Raw genomic sequence first — 17,676 nt, 5'->3', positions numbered from 1 at the left:
TGATGTCGCAATTGCAAACAGTGCAAAATGCATGATGCTCGCCTTTCCGCGACGCCACAATACAGCCAAAGTCTGCGGTATACTGCCTTAAAAAGACTTGAAGGTATTTCTTGCGCTCTTTACTCAACGCCATTGCCGACAACTACGTAAAGGACACACTACACCAGGCACCGGAGCGCCGAAGCCACGGAGGAAGGAAACTAAGGAGAGGCCCTGACGTCACTCTTTGTGAAGCAAAAGTGAAGCCGGAATTTGGCGTTGCTCATGGCGATGCTCCGCCTTTTGGGCCACCCTCCTCTCTTGTTTACATCTTTCGCGAAACCACGCCGCGCTGCGCGTGGTGTCGCGCGCTCGCGCAACATCTGGCAGACCACGGTGCAGGTAACACAGCGCAACAAGACACGGTGACTAACGCAAACCCGCCCACTCAGCGCCTTTGCCACGGTCCAGTACCTACCAGAGCAACACGTGTGAGCGCCCAAAACCATAACAACGCCGCCATTGTGGCCCAAAAGGCGTGGCCATACAACAAAAAAAATAAAAAAGCAGCAAAAAAAATGAGAATCTACTACGTCATTTCCGCCACACTTTTCTCCTGGCGCGCGGAGGTGGTAGGGCCTCTCCTTAGTTTCCTTCCTCCGTGGCCGAAGCCAACAAAGAACGTAAGAAAACTTTCTATGAGCGTGTGGAGGCAGCCTAGTGCTACCTACAGGAAATACCGGCACAAGTGGAGAGAAACTACAGGGAGAATCAGACCCTAGCGCCACGCTTGTGATACCCTGGGCAGCTGCATAGAAATCTCCTTATGCGTAGATGAAAACGACCGCGGCGCTTCGTTCGCATAAATAGCAAAGCAGAAGCGATACTACGAGCTTCAATTCTGCGCTTGACCCACTACGCTTTTTAGACTCTTCGCTGATCACGCTGTCAATCGGTGTCACGAAGCTCCGGCGCTATGTGGCCAGACTAGGAGAAGGGTTCGGCCGAACACGGGCGCGTTTTCGGGAGATTTCTGTTTCGGTCGTACAATCGTACAAAACCATTAAAATTCGGGAGTCTCCCGGACAATTCGGGAGACCTGGCAGGTATGCATAATCTGTCTAACAAGAGGCTAAGTAGCGCACAAAATTACATGTATACATGTAGGCAGGCACACATGCATGCACATCTAATTTCTAAAAAGAGCATGGTTGTGTATTATGTCTCTGCATGTAAACTTGCATGAAAACCTTTTAAGTGAAGACCTCAAATGCGACATCTCCCACAACACTACTATAGTATGACAACATAAAACTGTATAGCATCAACACTGTGTCTCGTTTTAAAACATGCTTTAAGGATATTTCCACCATTTTTAACGAAACCCCAAGCTGTGCACCTTTAGTATTGCATCTTATGAAACTATTTCTGCATGGGTTAAGGCAACTAGCAATTCATGTGAGCAGGACAAACCAAGCAGTCAATGCAGCATGCAGGAGGTAGGTTAAGGCAAAAAAGACAATAACGAGCTCAGAACAAAATAGCATAAATTATGCATTTAAGCAAGCAGTGATATCTTTCGATAATGGTGCTCAAATGCAAGAACAAGAATTTCAATACAATGCAGCTGCATATATTTAATATCTTCCTCCTCCTCCTCCTCCTCCTCCTCCTCCTCCTCCTCCTCCTCCTCCTCCTCATCCTCATCATCGTCCTATATTATGTCCACTGTAGGACGAAGGCCCTGTCCTGCGCCAACTGCTAGTGCCTGTGAATTTCTTAATTTCATCAACCCACCTCATATTAACAACTAAGATAAGAATAAGTGTGTGATTATCTACTGGACAGAATCACCTCCTGTTAGAAAATAATTTGTGCCAAACATTGTACATTCAGAGTAAAAATAAGCTAATTTTCAAGTTGTGGGTATGAGTGGATGTGGGTTGCAACGCAAGTGGTGCCATGAGTAGTAGTCATCACACCAGCTGCATGCAATAGCAAAAACCACCCACTTGTTTGACACAGGCAAGTGAATTAAGAAATCAGTGGCCCATTATACTGCTATACTTGACTGTAATGACACAGTATTTTGACACCAGCGTAGTGACTGCCCTTCCCTTTTCATTAATTTCATGAATAGAAGGTTCTGTTTTTGTAATGATCAGTGTGTTTAGAGTGCGAACAGGCTTTGTGTGCTGGGCAATGTCAATGCAGTTCAACACCTCAAGCCAGGTGGCATCAGTGAACAACAAGTTAGAACATGCCAAATTAAAAGCAAACTAAACTGTGTAGCCAGGGGGCTCCTTAACAAAATGTTCTGCAAAACGCTGCAGGGCCAATGTATTCATGTGAAGACAATTAACAACACGAAGCTGCTTTAAGCCCATACTTGTGAGAAGAGGGCCGGCAAGCCTCACGTTGGTGACACTGGACATCTCAAGCAAACTAAAGACACCACTAATAAAATTAATAAAGCCCTCCATCAGCATGCCTATGTGCACATGGCTTATGCACACACAAAGCCTACACAGTGCAGCAGTGAGTGCATGCATTCTGACTCGTACATCCTAGAGGTGTCACTACTACTGCAATGCAGTCACTAATTAGGTCCGACTTTGTTAAGTGAACTTTATCCATCCTCATCATTATGGTGGTTAACAAAAAGCTCATTCGCAAATTCACGCTTTAAGCGTCAATACTCTACAACTGTGCAGGTATAAACGTCAAGTTATTAATGAAAGCGCCACAGGACTGAAAGCTGCTCTGGCAAAAAGCCTCCACACATCTTGTGCAAGAAATGTGTAATTCCTCACGTACCTGAATAAGGCCAGATGACGACCTGTGCTTTAACAACGGGCGAGGCTTAGCGCTCAGGTACCCCTTCACATTGAAAACGTTTCCTCATCAAAAACCTACTAGAAAAGCACCATAGCCTCTACTCACTACTGCTGTCCAAAAAAAAAGAAAAGCCAATGCTAATGTTCAAAAGGCCTAGATTTAAGGAAAGCACACACAAGAATGCAAGCGCTGTCCCTAATGCGGCGCTAGCAGTGAAGGCCACGAGAATAGCACTGCATTTTAAAGGGGTACGAAAGGCAAATATTAAGTCAAGCGTCCAACTGAAGAAAGGACTTTTTAAAGTGACAGAATGATAAACTCAGCAAGAAATGACATAAGAATATGGTACCAGCGCCTATGGGTGCAAGATGTTTTGTTTGTAATTGGCAAGCCCTTGACAATAACGAAGTCATGTTTCTGCTGCGTGTGAACATGAAACTGTGCAGCCTGGCCAATTTCACTGGGTATTTCTGCAAAATATTTTACTGGTCTATGCCTCTGCACTGCTCTGCAAACACTGTCACAGCTGTGCGAAACGCTCTCTGGGTAGGCCTCTACTAATAAGCAGGCAGTGACACCCCGCAGATCATGCCCCCAGACTGCCAGCACAGCTTATTTGAGAGAGACCATTCGTCAAAGGCATTTGCCAGTTGCAGAAAGAATGTGCAGACACTTCAGATGAGATTCTCTCTTCAACTATGTCATCTCTTGGTACAAAAGGTCCAATCTGAAGTTTAAAAGAATTGATCTAATATATAGATTGATTCAATGTTTGTCTTTAGTGCCCCTTAAAATGATGCAAGTAGTGGTAAATAATTGCATCTTCTATACAGTGAAATACAGTATGTCCATTGGTAAAAGGACTGACATGCCTCTTTCCTGTCATTTGCTTGACTGTATGCTTGCTTCTGCATTAAATTTAATGATTCCACGTGTGTTATTTGATATTCGATCTTTTTAAATTTAAGTGCAACATTTTACAACACCTCAATATTAGCAGCAACCTGTAAATTTGTATGCGATATATTAAAGCCTTGTCCTTCAGTGCATATGAATAGTATTTGACTTTTCTCATAATGTACTGAATTAAAAATGTACTGAAATAGCTTCTGCCTTTCTTTTTTCCTTTAAAGATAACTGGTTGTCCCATTGATCATGGTATGAAACCTCACTACATTCAATGTGAAAATATAATTATCTCTTTTCAATTAATCATTTAAAAACTTGTGTGAGTAGGAGAAGTGCAGAGGGCAGAGATCATGTGCTGTCGTAAACCAGTGCAGCCACCGCTAGTTAGCTCTGTCTAGCATGTGCAGGCAACACCAGGACCACTTCAACATAATGAGTGTTCATAATGAAATAAGAGGAGCCATAAGGAAGTGATGGGGTGCTCTATGTCATTAAGAAAAGGCCACTGACCAGATTTGGGCATTGCCAACAAACAAGTGTGCCATGTATACTGAAGCTTCATACCATCATCATTGGGTATGTTGTCTAACAAAGTTGAAAAAACTGAAAAATATTTGTCAATATGTGTCGTTACTACAATGCTTAAACATGATAGGTGCTGGTAAGCAAATTTGACAGCACAGTGGCAGAGGATAAGAGCAAAGGTATTATTTTAGTGCAAGATATGATAAAGAATATGAAATATTAACTTTTGGTGATTTTAGTAAGAGATATTGCGACAATAAATTGAAAGTTTACTACCTATACTGTCCTGCATGAAGTAATGCATGTAGGACACCTAAGGACTACCAGAATGCATAGTTCACATAGTACTTAAGATATTATACTATAAAAAGAATTTTTGCACTTTGTCTATAATAATGGCCAGTGATAATATCAATAAGCTGTAAAAAACGCAGTTGACAGATAATCATTCCATTACGCAGTTTTTTTTTTACGAACATTTTCATTGCTACTTTTTACAAAATCTCATAAGATGACTCTACTTTACCACTAAGACACTGCAAAACTTCATACTACAGTTGAATGCCTCCACAACGAAATGACTTGTATAAGGAAGAATTGATTATGCGTTGGCCGAATTCCTATCTTTCATATGTATTACGAATGCCTCTGCAACATACCACTACAAAAATGTGCCTGTACAACAAATGTGCCTGCTAACTCATACGCTGCTCGTTATAACACACTAGTGGGTGCGATGGCTGACGAATCTGTCCCAGTTGACGTCGTGATTATGCAATCATAACTGACAATGCCTTGAAAGCAATCTAGGGTGAAAAGGGCACAAATTTCAACAAAAGCAACAGTGATGAAGAGCCTGTAAACAAACCGAGAATTTTGACGGCAAGGGAGGAGATAACGGCATTCCATGATCTCCAGCTTTACCTTGTGTTGCTTCCACGTTTCACCGTGGAGCATGCAATGAACCTCGTTGCAATAAGGTTGGCTGTAGTTGCACTTTCTACCAGACAAAGTGTGCGCGAAAAATTTTGTGTCTTATTTTACTAAGTCTCACGAATTTATGTAAAAACAAGCATTCTCTTATTGAATGTGATTAAACTGGCCTATATTGTGAGGGTTCTACTTAAAGGGTTCTACTTAAATTGAGGACGACGCAACGAGCTATGGAAAGAAAAATGATAGGTGTAACGTTAAGGGATAAGAAAAGAGCAGATTGGGTGAGGGAACAAACGCGCGTTAATGACATCTTAGTTGAAATCAAGAAAAAGAAATGGGCATGGGCAGGACATGTAATGAGGAGGGAAGATAACCGATGGTCATTAAGGGTTACGGACTGGATTCCGAGGGAAGGGAAGCGTAGCAGGGGGCGACAGAAAGTTAGGTGGGCAGATGAGATTAGGAAGTTTGGAGGGTCAACATGGCCACAATTAGTACATGACCGGGGTAGTTGGAGAAGTATGGGAGAGGCCTTTGCCCTGCAGTGGGCGTAATCAGGCTGATGATGATGATGATATTGTGAGTGGTATGGCGCACAATCTTTACAACAGTGATCTGTATAACAAAGAATTTTGGAGGTCCCAAGCACTTCGTTATAAAGGCATTTCACTGTACCTCGCATGCAGACTCATTAACTAGCTAAATATTTGTTGAACTACAGAATTCCAAGGCACTGTGCCACAGGAAAGACAGCCTACTAGAAAGCAAACACTGCAATACTAAATCAGAAGTATGGGAACTCTAGCAGCTCCAGGAATTAATACATGCGACAACTGCATGTGCTTGAAGCATCAAAAAGCACAGATAAGATTGGAGCTAGATATTTTACATAACCTAAAAGCTACACATCTATACTAATACACACACACACATACATACACGTCACCACACACTGTGCTTTTCATAAGGGCAACATCCAGGAAAAAAGAATCTACAGCTAACAGGCACAATCAAACTAAAATCTAGGTCAACACAGTGCAGATAAATGTTTTAGTCTAAACAGAACACAAGCATCTAAAAACAGTGGTCATGAAAAAACCAAACTAATGTCAGCAACTTCAAGCACACACCCCATAAGTTTGCCTGTCTATCAACTCAGCACTCAGCACAGAAGATTGAAATAGCATTTTCATCATTTACCAGTGCACACTGCATTTATGGAAGAAATGACTGCCAAATGTCAATCTCCAAGAGACTGCGAAATAGAAAGCTACTATATCCTCATTTGTCACTTCAAAGCTGAAATCAGTAATTGCACTCCATTTTTCATTCAATCACTGCCTTCATCAGAAGCTGGCACAAAGTAAATTCTTCTTGCGAGGGCTACAGATAAACGCTTGGAAGACACTGCGCTCTAAATCGAGTGAATATTGCCTTGAAACAAATGCCATAATGTCATAGATGAGAAGAATTCAATACCACAGCTTTTGCTGCTAGCTAACAAAAAAACTAAGTGTTGCCATGTCTACTGATTTCTTGGTTTTGATAGTTCATGGACTAGGTATGGGAGTGAAGGTACCAGAAAGATACATACCTTGAGGTCATACTTGACGTGGACATTCAAGTGGCTGCTGAAGATGTTGCGAATCACAACGAGGTAGGTCTCTGCTCCTTCGACGGTGAGTCGGTACATTCCCAGGTACTGCGGCAGCAGTGTTTTCCCATGCCTCTCCACCACATACTGAAAGTTGCAATAGAGTTCGTTGGCACATTTGTGAGAACCCTCACACATGTCTCAACTTGGAGCTCTCCCTCCACTCTCCTAAATGACAAGCAGTGCCGCCCTTTCACTGCATTCGAATAATACCCTCTCAATGATTCCTGCAACAAATGGTTGCGTGAGAACATATGTTAATTTCACTGCCATTTATTAGGTGCTCACAATGCACGATAATGATACTGTAGTTATGCAGCTGCATTACTCGTGGTATTCGGAGGAGCATTAACCCGATAATGCCCCATGTGCCACTTCTGCTACACTGTTTTGTAACCTCAGAATTCTGGTTTAAGCCCAGGAAACTTAGTGCTGGGTCTATAGAGGTGCTTTTTGATATGCTGGAGAGACTTAGTCAGCTATGATTAGTTCAGAGAACCAATTACTAATCAATTAATTACTGTACTGTTTAAATCGTATCTCAAATAACAATTAATTGATGTTCTTGTACAAATGTATTCTCCACAAAACAAAAGTCAACAATTTGTTCTAACTTTCCTTGATGTAATATAGAGCTCAAGGAGCACTTAAGAGAAAAACTGAATTAACCAAGATTGGTAGATTGCACTTCCTTAAGCACAATTAGTTCAATTTCACTTTGAGCAGACACCGGGCAAGCCAGAAAGGATGCAAAATTGAAAGACCAAACCTTGAAATTTGTGCGCTTGCTTCCAGCAAAACCATAGATTTTGAGTGTCTGTTGGGTGCTAGTTAGTGCAGTGTAATCTTTATTAGTAAGCTACTGACAAGCAAGGACTCAAACTGGCAACTTCTGGGGACTTTCCACGCATGGAGGCTGACAAATATACAATAAAGAAAACCATGAAATTGGCAACATTACACCAACATAATTGACACCACGGTTTAAGCACAAAATTAAGAAAATTGACTTTCATTTTCTGAGCTAACATTAAATTTCTGTTGTCAAAGAAATAGAAATTCAGTTTTTAAAGACTAGCTAAGCAGTCTAAACTACAGTCGAGCACCTCTAGAACGAAAGTCTCCAGAACGAAATGATTGGTATAATGAAAGAATAATTCTGTCTCGGTTGTATTGTGATCTGTGCGGTGCGTGACTTTTACAATGAAGTGACCTGTTTAACAAATGATTTTGGAGGCCCCAAGCACTTTCCTATAAAGGCATCACAATACAATTGAAATTTTCCTCTCAATATAAGTGGGATACAAATGGATACAAAGAAATACACGAAACTGTACGTGAACCAACTTTCTAATCACTTATACTGCTACTACTGCTAAGTGTTGCTAAGTGTTTCAATAGCTATTGAAGAAGTGGTGCCCAATGTAATGAAACTGAAGTGCAGCAACTAGCACTGCAAATAGGTAACGTAAATCCAGTGTAGCCAAAGAGGCTGAGCAACATCTGTCAGTACACAACAGTTTCTTAGGTAAAATATTTGAAATAGACCGGCACTCTATAGAGACGCAACACAGCTGTAACAACGACATGTACAGAAGAATTACTAATGATTTCAACTCGGTGATACCCAACTTAATATTTACCAGCTTTAAAACTAAGACAGTGCGAGCTACATAACTCTTTCCGTTGCATTTTTATGTTTTCCATAACAGGATGAGGAAGAAAACAAAACAGAAGAAGAATGGTGATGCTTTGTCTACATGTACCTTTTACGACTAAGGGTATACTAAGAGCATCCAAAACATGCTATTTTGGCAACGAGATCTTAAGCCACTTCAAGGATACAATATTCAAAAAAGAAATCGTGGCAATGCAGTTGCCAATGATCAACAATTGGAATGCAAACTGAGCTCCGAAACTGCAGCCTTACAGGATGGTATTCCTTGAGAAGAACATGCATCTGCTCCACTTCCTCACTGAGGAGAGTCTTGATGATGAAAAGGCGATCATACGACTGGTAGAACTTGGCCCCACTGCGCCCAGTCGAATCCACTGCTATTGGCTGTGACTTGGTGATGGAGTTCTGAAAGAAAATGACAGCAGTGCTGAGCAAATCACTTCGGCATAAGCTACATATGGCTGAATAACCTGAAGAAAGGAAAATAGAGAGTGGAATTTATTAGAGGAAAGGCAGTGTCCGAATTAGTCTGGCTATTGCTCTGCATAGGGAAAAAGAAAGGGGACTAAAAAAAAGGGGGTGGTGGTGATGTAAGATGATGAAGACAGGAAGAAGGGATGCGTATATATAGTGACCACATACAGTGGTCTCCTCCATGTTTATAGTCTAGTCAGGTTACATCTCTCGCAGCTGTTTTTGATGCTGTGTGGTCACACATTGTGGCCAAAATAATACTTTCTGACTGCATTTGCCTTCCAATGCCTGCCAGCATAGAAGCCAGTGTCTTCCTCTCTGACGCGCAGCGATATGCATTATAAGCAGCCCCTCTTCTATATACAACCAAACATGGAACGGATTCAGTTATATATAGGAATCAGCATTTTCAGTTTAAACACGTAAAAAAATATACAGAAAGTATGCTATTTTCCTGGGAATTCAGGTTCAACTGAAAGGGTCAGTGAAAGCAAATTTACCAAAAAGCTAAGATGGTGACAGATGCAGTCTGCTAGCCTACAGCGCGCGCTCCCAGTGTAACGGCCATGGTGAGGTCAAGGTAAAATTGATTGCACAAGCAATTATTCACCAAAAAAGGCCAAGTAAATTTATCAAGAAAAACATATTTGCTGAAAAAGAAAACTTAAAGAAAGTTACTAATACAATGTTTAGATGGAAATTTAAAAGAGTTATGTCGATTTTTCGGAAAATAAATACTGGAAACACTAAAATTTAGTTAGTTATATGATACACTTTGAAATACCAAAGCAAATAAAATTAGAATAACTGTGTGGCATGTGGTCAATACACGAAAATGCAGCACAAGAAAGGAAGTGTGTAACTTACTATGAAGTCAATGTCATCGATGCCAAACCTTTCTCTTAGGTTTCGGAACACCAATGGGCAGTACTCCTTAACCTTGAAATGGCTTGGCATGTTCTCCCTGGGCGAGCACACAAGAGGACGTTTTACTTGCTACACCAGTTGCACAATGACAGTGCCGTGCCAGAATGAAAACACGCTTCGAGCTGTGCTGCACACCAGGCATGCTTACTTGTTGAAATGATGGTTGTCCACCTTGATCTTGGTGAAGGCCTTGAAGTCATCTGGCATAAGCATCACTGGGACGTTGACGTGTGTGAGGCCATTGATCTGCAATGTGAAGCAGAAGAAGGCACTTTCAAAAAGGATGCAACTTTTGTTCACGGTAAACATTTGAAGCCGGTTCCTCCTCAAATTAAGTGGTGAATATGCCATAGAATTAAATCTGTCTGCGCCTGAAACTTTTCCACTAAGTGTTCTGACAATGATACACTAACGAACTGCCAGATGTCCAGATTTGGCCCTGATTTAACCCAGCAACTTAGGTTTATAAACTATTATGAATTAAACTAAACTATATGTGTCGACATCTAGTGGTGAAAATTTCTAGGCACGACTGTATTCATGTGCTCCGTTATTCAAAGCAAAACCGTACCAAATAATTGGAGAGAATGACAGATGAAATTTCCAGTGAAAGCTTGAAGATCACTGACATTAGTCTATAGGCTGCCATTTGTTTATGTAGGTCAGCCTGTAGCAAGTTTGACGGTATTTGTCATGATTTACTTTGAGGTAATGAATCTCGAAAACCAATGAATATGAATGTGAGAATGAAGGAAAAGGTTTCGGTAGCTTCGCTATGGACGACAAGTGCACTGTCCATGAGCATTATTGAAAAAAGAAAAAAAAAGAAAAGAAAACAGGAAAGATTAAATAAGTTATATGCTGTGCTACTTTCTGACGAACCAGTGACGCCATTCACAAGGAGCATGCGAAAGTACGGAGCAAAGGAACATCCGCACAGCTTCTCAAAAACTGCTATTACGTAGCGACTCTCACCCCCTCCCCATTTTTTTCTTCCATTATTACATCAGGTCTTTACCCAACATCTTCAATCTGTGCAAACTAGCCCGAAGCTGATGGCAAAATTGAATATAGCGACTTCCCACAATACAGTCCGCGTGCCTCACACGCATCATGAGCAATGGCTACCTTATCCATCCCGAAATCAAAAGAGGGGGAGGGTACCTAGGGAGAGGAAGGCATTTCTCATCTATGCAACGCTCCACCTAGCACCGCGTAGGCGTCACAACACTCCAGTGCGCTTCACTAAGATATATACGAGTGTGTAAATACGAGTGTATAAATACGAGCGTATATAGAAGCGTACCGCCGTCCTACGTCAGACCCGGCATTGGAAAGAAATAGGGACAGCGGCGCGTTTACGGGCCGATGTCGATAACACGCGATGTATGCAGTGACCAGCGGTGCCGGCCCATCTCTCGTCAGGTAACGTGATCCGCGCGCGCGTACTACGCACATTCGTAAACACGCCGCCACGGGGACGACCTCTGGGACGAGATATATATTCGCTCTCCCTCCCGGAGGGGACGTTCTTTTTATGGAAGCAGCACGTCAGCAACCTGTTGGCTCCTGCGTCAAAACGACGCAAGCGAGCGAGCGTACAAGGTGAGAATATATAAGACACGGGAAAGGAAAAAAAAAAAGAAGGAAAGAGAAATTGCGGCAGCCCGAGGAAGAGGTCTGCTAGGCAGAAAGGGGCGGAAGGCACACTTGAATTACTTTTCCGTGTAACGGCGTGCGGCCATGCGGCCATGATGGCTCGTGCATAGGCGCAGGAGTGCTCGGAAAACATTCGCTCGGACTTGCGTTTTTTTTTTTTCCTTTTCTACTCCACGCCTTTTTCTCTCTTTCCGTCTCCACGTCGTCAAAGAACGGCACAGCGACGACGGAAAAGGTGTCCACAATATACGCTGACGTCATGGCAGCAGCGAGCCTGACGGAGAAAGCAAACACTCGGCGTAGCGTATATATTACACAAATGGGCGAGCGGAGGCGGTTACCGGACCGTTCACGGCGACCGCTCCGTCGGCCGATAGCGGAGGTCACTAAAAAGTTTCCTTTATCCTGTTTGCCTCATTTATTACGCTACTGAGGAGCGCTAGCGCAAATACGTACTCGCATGTGCGATATCGTTAACAGGAAGGAAAGAAGTCAGCAGCGACGTTCTTCACTCTTCGTTACCGCGAGAGTAGTGAATCTGGGACGGCCAGAACCCTCACGAAGGATAATGACGAAACGAGAACTTAACGCAAGGACTTCGGCCAATGATTCCGAAAGAAAAGCCAACGAAACCACTTATGAAACGATGACATAAGAGAGAGAGAGAGAGAGAGAGGGTGAAAAAAGAACGTAGCTTGCGGGGTCCCCGCGACAGAACGGTGGGGGGAAAAAAGTAATAAAAAAAACGAAGGGCTTCGTTAAAGTACGGCTACGCATTTCGAACCAGGCTCTGTGACAACGGACAGATGCGTTGACATGGTAATAAGCGAGGAATGCATTGACAGCGTAGCAGCGATGACAATTACCGGCAGTCAACACAGAGCAATTAAGGTACTAAAGAACTGCCACGGCGGCCATCGTCAGTTTTCAAAATTTTTTCTCTTCACCTTGCCCATGGACTCGCCCGCTCGTTTCGCGTCCCACTCGCAGCACTCCAAAACAGACGAGGCGACGAACGAAAACGTTTCAGCCGCTGCCGCCGTCAAACGTTGCGCACGGCTTGATAACGGCGTCGTGGTGACGCAAACGGCTTGAATTAACATTACCTCGAGCTTTAAACGTCTGCACAGAAAAAAAAAGGGGGCAGGGAATTCCTGCACGCGTGTAGCACTTAGACGCAGCTATCAGTGCTCGTTTTTGCGAGCCCTCTCATATTCCTTCCTTACGCCACAAATGTCAGCGAAACGGGGGGCGAACAGGCATCCGCCACACCAGCAGTGCTCCGTTGCCGATAGAAACGCGTAACTTTAGCGCGGCTTTGTACAGCTGGCCTATAGTTTCCGAATTCTAGGCAGCTGCTTGGCCACTGCGCCAACCGGAATTACAATTTACGTTTTGCGCGACAAGCGTTTATCGGCTGCAACTTCGGTGACGCAGCGCGATGTGACACTACTGATCACATCGGCGCCGAGCCGTCATACGGCACAACACGGACTTGGCTCCAGATTCACTGTCTCCATACGACTATATTAGGCTAATCTCGATTCCCATACACGTACACCCGTGAGCAAAAGTATACGGGCCAAGAATTGCGCGATAAAACTCATTTTCTCCTCTGTCTGTGAACGAAACTATAGCAATTAAAGACGGCAGTCCAAACTTGGGATTGCAAATGTTCTAGTGCATTAGTCAGTGTCCGCTTATGCCCGTTAATTACGTAGAAATTCTGTTTTTTCGGCGACCCTGTGGTCCGCATACTTTTTTTTTTTTTTTTTTGCTCACGGGTGTACAATTAATATGTATATACAGGGTGATCACTTCCAAGCTCTTACGGAATTTTCAGAAAATCACCTGCTGCAGATAGCATAATTCTTGTCGTTGAGCTAGCTTATTTGAAGAGTTGGATATTACTAGCAGAGAAATTGAAACATAACGAATTAACAAAGATTGACTAATTAACTTTTTATCAATTACTTTACGGTACATATCGCAATCAACGAGTAGTAACTGGTGAGCTAGCAAGACGTATCCACTTGAAATGAATTTCAATGGTGACAACAGTTTCGAGATATTTCCCAAAGTGTGGGACGAAATACGGGGGCGTTCCAGTTACTTCTGTGCTTCAATGCATAAACGAGTGCTTGGTTAAAAAATAATAATAATAATAATAATAAGCGCGCGAACCGGCAGTGAATTTTTTTACTGCGAGCTTGATGGCGCGTACCTCCAAACTGGTGTCATTCTGGAAATTCGTTCGAAGTGGATACGCCTGACAAACACATCGGCTACAATTTATAAATTTCAATATGTGCCATAAAGTAATTCATTAATAACTTAATTAGCGATTATATGTTAATTAGTTAAATATGTGCTTCGATATTTTCATGCAAGTGATGTCTGTCTCTCTGAACAATCCAGCCCAAGGACTAGAATAATGTTATCTGCAACACGCGATTTCTTAAAAATTCCATAACGCTTAACAGTGATCACCCTGTATATAGTACAACGTACTGCAAGCACGAGCGCCTACCCGCGGGAAGCGCTGTTCAGGCGTATACGTGCGTGCATTTTCAAATACGCACGGCGATTCATGCACTCGTACACGCAGATACGGTGCGAAACGCTAAATCAGACAGACCCGACGTTGCATGTATAGTAAACGACATCGGGCGACGGTGTACCTGTGAGAAGAGAGAGAGGAGGGGGAAGGTAATGCTTTTCACGAAAATAAGCTTTATCAGCCAAAAGTAGCATGAACGACCCACGCACGTAGTATACTGCACTGTTTGGATTCCTTTGACGTAGAGCGGGACCTCGGCGCACATGCGATGACGCGGGGAGGTATTTCCACGGTCGAAACGCCGCCCCGGAGCGTGTGCCCCCTTCCTCCCCTCCCGCCGTTGCCCCGGACCAAAAGTAGCGCCCGACTTACAGTGCGACACGCACGAGAAAAACCCTGCCCCCGGGGCGTGTCTACCGCGCACGGAGCAGTGCCTCGCATTCTCGCACACTTCCTCCATCCCATCCTCGAAGGAGGAACAGTAAGACGACACTTCGCCACATTCTACCCACGACAAAAACAGTAATATTTTCCAGAAAATAGCGTCTCCGTTTCACACTCCGGAGACCCTGGTTCGATTCCCACCCAGCCCATCTTGCAAGTTGTTTTTTATTTATGAAGTGCCTCCCGGTATTTATCGCTCACGGCCAACGCCGCCGACGACAAAGGCTTTTCTGCGACACGAGCTCCTTAACGCTGTCGCGTTCAAAACCAACAACATATCTGAGGTTTTACGTGCCAAAACCCCGATCTGATCACGAGACACGCCGTAGTGGAGGACTCCTTATTCATCTTGATCAGCTGGGGTTCTTTAGCGTGCGTTCTTAAACGCAATTTGCACGAGCGTTTCTGCATCCCACGGCGTTCGTGTTGTTCTCTTCTCTTGTGTCCGTGTCTGCACGCTTTACGCTTTTTTTGCAATCTGCATCCCGCCCTCATCGGAATGTGGCCGGGATCGAACCCTCGAGCTCGAGCTCGGAAGCGCTACTACGCCGTAGCCAATGGGCTACAACGGCGGGTTAAATTTCAACGCACGTGCTGGCAGCGCCCTTTCGCTCCTGTCGGACATCTTGAAAATATTTACTGTGTCCTCGTGGCGCGACAAGAACGTCCAATGTACAGAGTTACTGTATATGTTCACATTAAGCGGAAACAGTTATTTATCATATAAGGCCCAAGAAGGTAGCCATTATTAATATGTAAACATCATCATCTTGGATATTCTCGCTGACGAAGGTCTCTTACTCGCCGCGATGAATTTTTACTTCGCTTGTATCAACTTCAACTGCTGCTGAAATGTCATATGAACTGCGTGTCGCTCACCTGCACGAACATGAGAACAGAAGAGACCACGCGGATGAGAGAGCAGCAATCCATGCAAAGCCTACAGGTGCGCTCCATTCCGATACGGTGCCGGCTATACATACGGTACGGCTATAAATATAGACTTATACCCATGTGAATCACGATTAAAAAAGAAAAGTCGAATTCGTGCTTGAAGAGTCGCCGGCTTTATGAAGGTAACCAGTTTAGTCCGACGTTAACCGGCATAAAGTGTGACCCAATTAAGACTGCTTCTATCCGTGAAGCAGTGAACAAAATGAACTTGTTCAGCTGTCACTCCATACAGCCCGTCCTGCATTGTCACTTTCTCGAGTCGGCGCAGGCTGGTTTGTTGCCAGAAAGCAGATATCAGTACGAAAGTTTTGCGAGCAGCCGATCACACTCAAATCGCTGGTGACTGTACGTTGCGCCGCATGCTGCCTAATCATCCAGGAACGTGCTAAAGTAGGACTGACACGACCTCGCACCAGTAGCTTGACAGGGAAGGAGAGGGGGGGGGGGGCATGACGGGCAGTTCCTGAGAAGGTAAGTCCTGTCCAATAATTCGCAGTCATTCAATAAGACTCGCTTTTAGGCAGCCTAAATACGAATTCGGTATACGATCTATTATTTGGCCAGTCTCAGTGCGTCTGCATCCCTTTAATTTAATGTGCGGTGCTGCAGTATCACTCGTGTCCTTCAGCGAACACTGTAGGCGCCACTGTTAACACCTTTTGTTTCAGTATTTCTGTTCCCATAGTTCCCCAAGTAAGTGGAAGCAGTTGTTTATCATTTACGAGCTCCTCAGTTGTCCGGGCATCTAATAGTGAGTCCTTCCTTTTTCATCAAACGTACACACTCCCCGCAAGACTTCACATTTCATCTTGATTTTTATTGCAATAGCAATTATAGGGACATTCCGAGCGAATTCTTGCCGTCGCCGTGACGTTCCGTATATATTATTGCGATAACAATTATATGGACACACCGAATTTTTGCCGTCGTCGTCGCCTTCGCCGCGAGGTTCCACATACATTTAAGAATATGCATGCTATATGCCACGCACATAGCATGCACATGATACAACAAGCTACCATAAAAGCATGGCGACTGCATGCAACAACACTGTCAGACATAGGCCACCAGTATAGTATTCAATTCAGCCAGCCGGTTCATACGTGAGACGAGAAAGCGTCGTTTTACGACGCCGTAGAAAAGGAACGAGAAAAAGAATATTTGTTTTCGCAAACGCATTTACTTCATCGACAGACATAGCTGAAGCGTAGTGGTATAAGGACATAGAAGCTTGGCGCGCGTCCAGGAGAAATGACTGCTACCGTATATACGTTTCGGAGGAATAATGGAAACTGAGGAGGAAAGAAAGAAAAAAGCTCTCGATCGTTACCGCTGAAGAGCCGAGGCGTCGCACAATTTTAAGGCGCAGTTTGGAGATACGGTGAACGAAGAAATTTTGTATTATAGGACCCTTCGGAACGCAAAAACAGATTCTGTACTCAAAATGTGGAACAGTACATCATATACAAGTTAGGTGTGTTCCCGTAAATCTCACGCTGGATGTGGCGAGTCCGGACTGGTAACGCGTTTTCTTTTTTTCCTCCTTAGAGCAAGAACGCACACGAAGTTAATCGTCCTGCTATTAAAAACGCTCAGTTCCCCTGCGCTTCGCTGGTTTCACTGAATGCTATAGCTCCTCTGCCTAACGTACTAACTAACGCTAACAACGCAATCGCTAACTGCAGAAGAGGAAAGTTATAAATTATTAGATGTCGACGTGAACTACCGCCATCACCGGGAGGCGTTGACAAACGAAAACTGGCGCGCTTGCAGGTCCACCTCGTTTCTGCTGCCCGTTACCAACGGTGACGCGATATGCAGCCATAAGTTGGCTGCACACAATAAAGCTGCACGCTTACGGAGCGGCACTAGCAAAGAATGAAGCGACATTCATCCCTTTCAGCGCGCGTCCGACAGGGGAAGGGTCACGTGGCGAGCCCGAAAGGGCAGTTGCATATCCCGTATATACGTAAAGACATCGCCAGGCATGTCCCGCGGCCACTACGCACAGAACAGCGTTCGCCACTAACTGCTCTCGCAATACGATACGCTCGAGCGGCGGAGCAAGGCAAGAGGAAAGAACGAACGCGACAGAAAGTGCGATGGCGACATTTTTCACCCGCTTATATGCGCGCCGTG

General features: G+C 44.0%; 1 protein-coding gene across 3 annotated transcripts in view; it reads right to left on the bottom strand.

Annotated features, from left to right (window-relative positions):
- PIP4K (phosphatidylinositol 5-phosphate 4-kinase) overlaps nt 1-17,676 on the bottom strand; it is a 129,443-nt gene that overhangs the window by 24,981 nt on the left and 86,786 nt on the right. For 2 of the 3 annotated variants that reach the window (XM_050187540.3, XM_072286549.1), the window contains exons 2-6: nt 10,069-10,166; nt 9,861-9,957; nt 8,772-8,924; nt 6,782-6,928; nt 2,797-2,859 (exon numbers count right to left, since the gene is read on the bottom strand). In XM_050187540.3, coding sequence (XP_050043497.1) covers nt 2,797-2,859; nt 6,782-6,928; nt 8,772-8,924; nt 9,861-9,957; nt 10,069-10,166 — 558 coding nt within the window. The remainder of the gene's footprint in view (nt 1-2,796; nt 2,860-6,781; nt 6,929-8,771; nt 8,925-9,860; nt 9,958-10,068; nt 10,167-17,676) is intronic. The other variant, XM_050187541.3, reaches the window with a different exon arrangement.

Source organism: Dermacentor andersoni, chromosome 2 (assembly GCF_023375885.2).
Source record: "Dermacentor andersoni chromosome 2, qqDerAnde1_hic_scaffold, whole genome shotgun sequence".
Lineage (NCBI taxonomy): Eukaryota > Metazoa > Arthropoda > Arachnida > Ixodida > Ixodidae > Dermacentor > Dermacentor andersoni.
The sequence above is the reverse complement of the archived record's forward strand: the minus strand, read 5'-3'. Positions and strand labels throughout refer to the sequence as shown.